This window comes from Bison bison, unplaced genomic scaffold (genome assembly GCF_000754665.1).
Source record: "Bison bison bison isolate TAMUID 2011002044 unplaced genomic scaffold, Bison_UMD1.0 scf7180017864379, whole genome shotgun sequence".
Lineage (NCBI taxonomy): Eukaryota > Metazoa > Chordata > Mammalia > Artiodactyla > Bovidae > Bison > Bison bison.
In genome coordinates this window covers 2,398,415-2,400,768 of record NW_011494951.1, presented here as the reverse complement: position 1 = coordinate 2,400,768, position 2,354 = coordinate 2,398,415, and the positions used below count along the sequence as shown (strand labels likewise).

At 47.5% G+C, this 2,354-nt stretch overlaps 1 protein-coding gene across 1 annotated transcript in view; it reads right to left on the bottom strand.

Annotated features, from left to right (window-relative positions):
* KMT2C (lysine (K)-specific methyltransferase 2C) overlaps positions 1-2,354 on the bottom strand; it is a 179,156-nt gene that overhangs the window by 3,510 nt on the left and 173,292 nt on the right. Inside the window, exons 57-58 of the mRNA XM_010857354.1 lie at positions 210-326; positions 2-23 (exon numbers count right to left, since the gene is read on the bottom strand). Of these exons, the coding sequence (XP_010855656.1) occupies positions 2-23; positions 210-326 (139 nt within the window). The remainder of the gene's footprint in view (position 1; positions 24-209; positions 327-2,354) is intronic.

Sequence of the window (2,354 nt, the reverse complement as noted above, 5' to 3'; positions counted from 1 at the left end):
CGGAACATGTACACGCCTCGGTTCTGAAAAAGAAACCGACGCCCGTTCGCGTCGCCTGTTAAGCCAGGCTCACTGATCCCGTGACAGCCTCGCAGACGGTAACGCCGACGGAAAACACGGGGAAAACACACGACTATCCAGGTGTGGTTTCTAGGGTCACAGCCAGCCCTGGCCCTAGGCGCCCCAGGCGCAGGAGGGCGCGGGCTCACCTGCGACTCGTAGAGCTTCTCCTTCCTGTTGGCGACCTCGTTCCGAATGATGGTCCCGATGTACTCGATGACCATGGTGTGCTTCTCGATGTCCCGGGCAGCGTATAGGCCCAGCCCCTGCGGAAACGCGCACGCACGCCTCAGAGCCACTGGCTTCCGTGGACAACAGGCCTGCGTGCTCCTTCAGGCAAAGGTCCTGCCCTCAGTCACAGCAGACTCCCCGGAAGACCCCACCTGAACTCACGTGACTTTGTACTGACCTCGCTCTCATCTGGACCCTTAACACTGGACTTGATCTTTAATTTTTCCACCTAAAAGTCATGGTATCACTCCCTTGTTTGTCTTTTTTTACACTAAACCCTGAGGGCATTTTTACAAAGTGTTTCTATCTGGCCATCTTTTCTGGTGGGCTTCCCTGGTGGCTCAGCTGGTAAAGAATCCTCCTGCAATGTGGGAGACCTGGGTTTGATCCCTGGCTTGGGACGATCCGCTGGAGAAAGGAAAGGCTGCTCACTCCAGTATTCTGGCCTGGGGAATTCCATGGACTGTACATGTCTAGTCCACGCGGTCGCAGAGTCGGACACGACTGAGTGACTTTCACACATCTTCTCCTGCACGTGATATCACACCCAGATCCCACCAGCTAAACAGGCTAATGGCTTCTGCTATTCATTTTATCCCACCATGATTTCTAAAAGGACATGAAAAAATTATGAAGCAGGACCAGGGCTAACTACGGGCCTATTACAATGTGAGTTTCTGCATTCTCAACTAAACTGACCAGAAGATCCCCACCACCGGACACAGTCCTTGTCAAGTATCATCTGGGAATAGATGGTAGGTGTGGGGGCTGTTGTTGGGAGACTCTGGGGTGAGAGTTAACTTCTGAAAAGACATACTCATGCGGTTTGTGTGTTCAATTCCAGACGTGACTTCGATGTGACAAAGCAGGATATATAAAAAGAATCTGCATGGAGATGAGTACAGCTCAGTGAAAGAGACCAGAAGTCACTGGAAATGAACCGAGAATCCAAACAGCCAGGCACACGCGAACACTTTGTGAAGTAGCTTGGTGGTATTGAAATTCAGTTTAATATGGATGGGTTATATAATATTAAATGGTGTCCCCACAACTGGTTATTCAACAGAAGAAAAAAAAATTGTCTTAAACCACAAAAAATAAAATCACTGAAAGAAAAAGAATCTAAGAAACTACATATGCAATCTACAGTCTTAACCAAGAATAGAAGCTATAGAAAATTATATCTGTTTGACTGTATAAAAATTAATACGCCTATAGTAAAAAACATTCCACACTTACTGAGGTATTTTCCTCTAAAACACATCTTTTGCCAAATAGTAGAAGTTTTTATAAATTGAAAAATGGACAAAGGATGTGGATATGCAACGCAGTTCAGCAAGAAACACAAATGGAAAACCCGAAAGGCTGCAGCCAAGGCGACAGCATCAGTCTGTGCTTAACAGGCGGCAAGAGTATAAAAGGTCCTAACACTTCAAGTGGGAAACAAGAAAAAGGCTCACGCTCTGCTGGAGAAGAGCACACAGTTATAGCCTGTGTAGAAAACAGGCGATGTCTACGAAAATGAAAAGTACATGTATTTCTATGCAGAAATCTCATTTGGGAGCACACACTCCACAGAAGTTACATGGGTATCTGTACAAGTCCTGACGGCAATGCTGTTTCGGGAAAGAACTGCAAACAAAAGAAACGCTCGGCAGTAGTGCAATGGTTTAACCAATCACAGCTCATCCGTTTCACAGAAAGCGACAGAGCCACTGAAGAATGAATTGGAGCTAGAGGTGCCTGAATACTAGCGAGAAAAGGAAGACACAGGAATGTGTAGGTAACATGACCCTGCCTTCCCACACACACAGACATGTATGTGCTGCCAAAACAGCAGACGGGGAAAAACAGGGTCTTTACAGGCTGTTAGCACGAGGACCCGGGACGTGGACGGAAGGGAGGCGACAGAGGAAGGAAGGAAAAGGCGAGCAGACACCAAGAGCCCTCAAAAGAGATGACGGACTGAACATGGGCGGTTAAAAAGCCTTCACACGACCGGGAATGAAACCAACACCGAGAAGCAGGAAGGCAGGCGTGAACAAGCCATTTGGAAACATCTT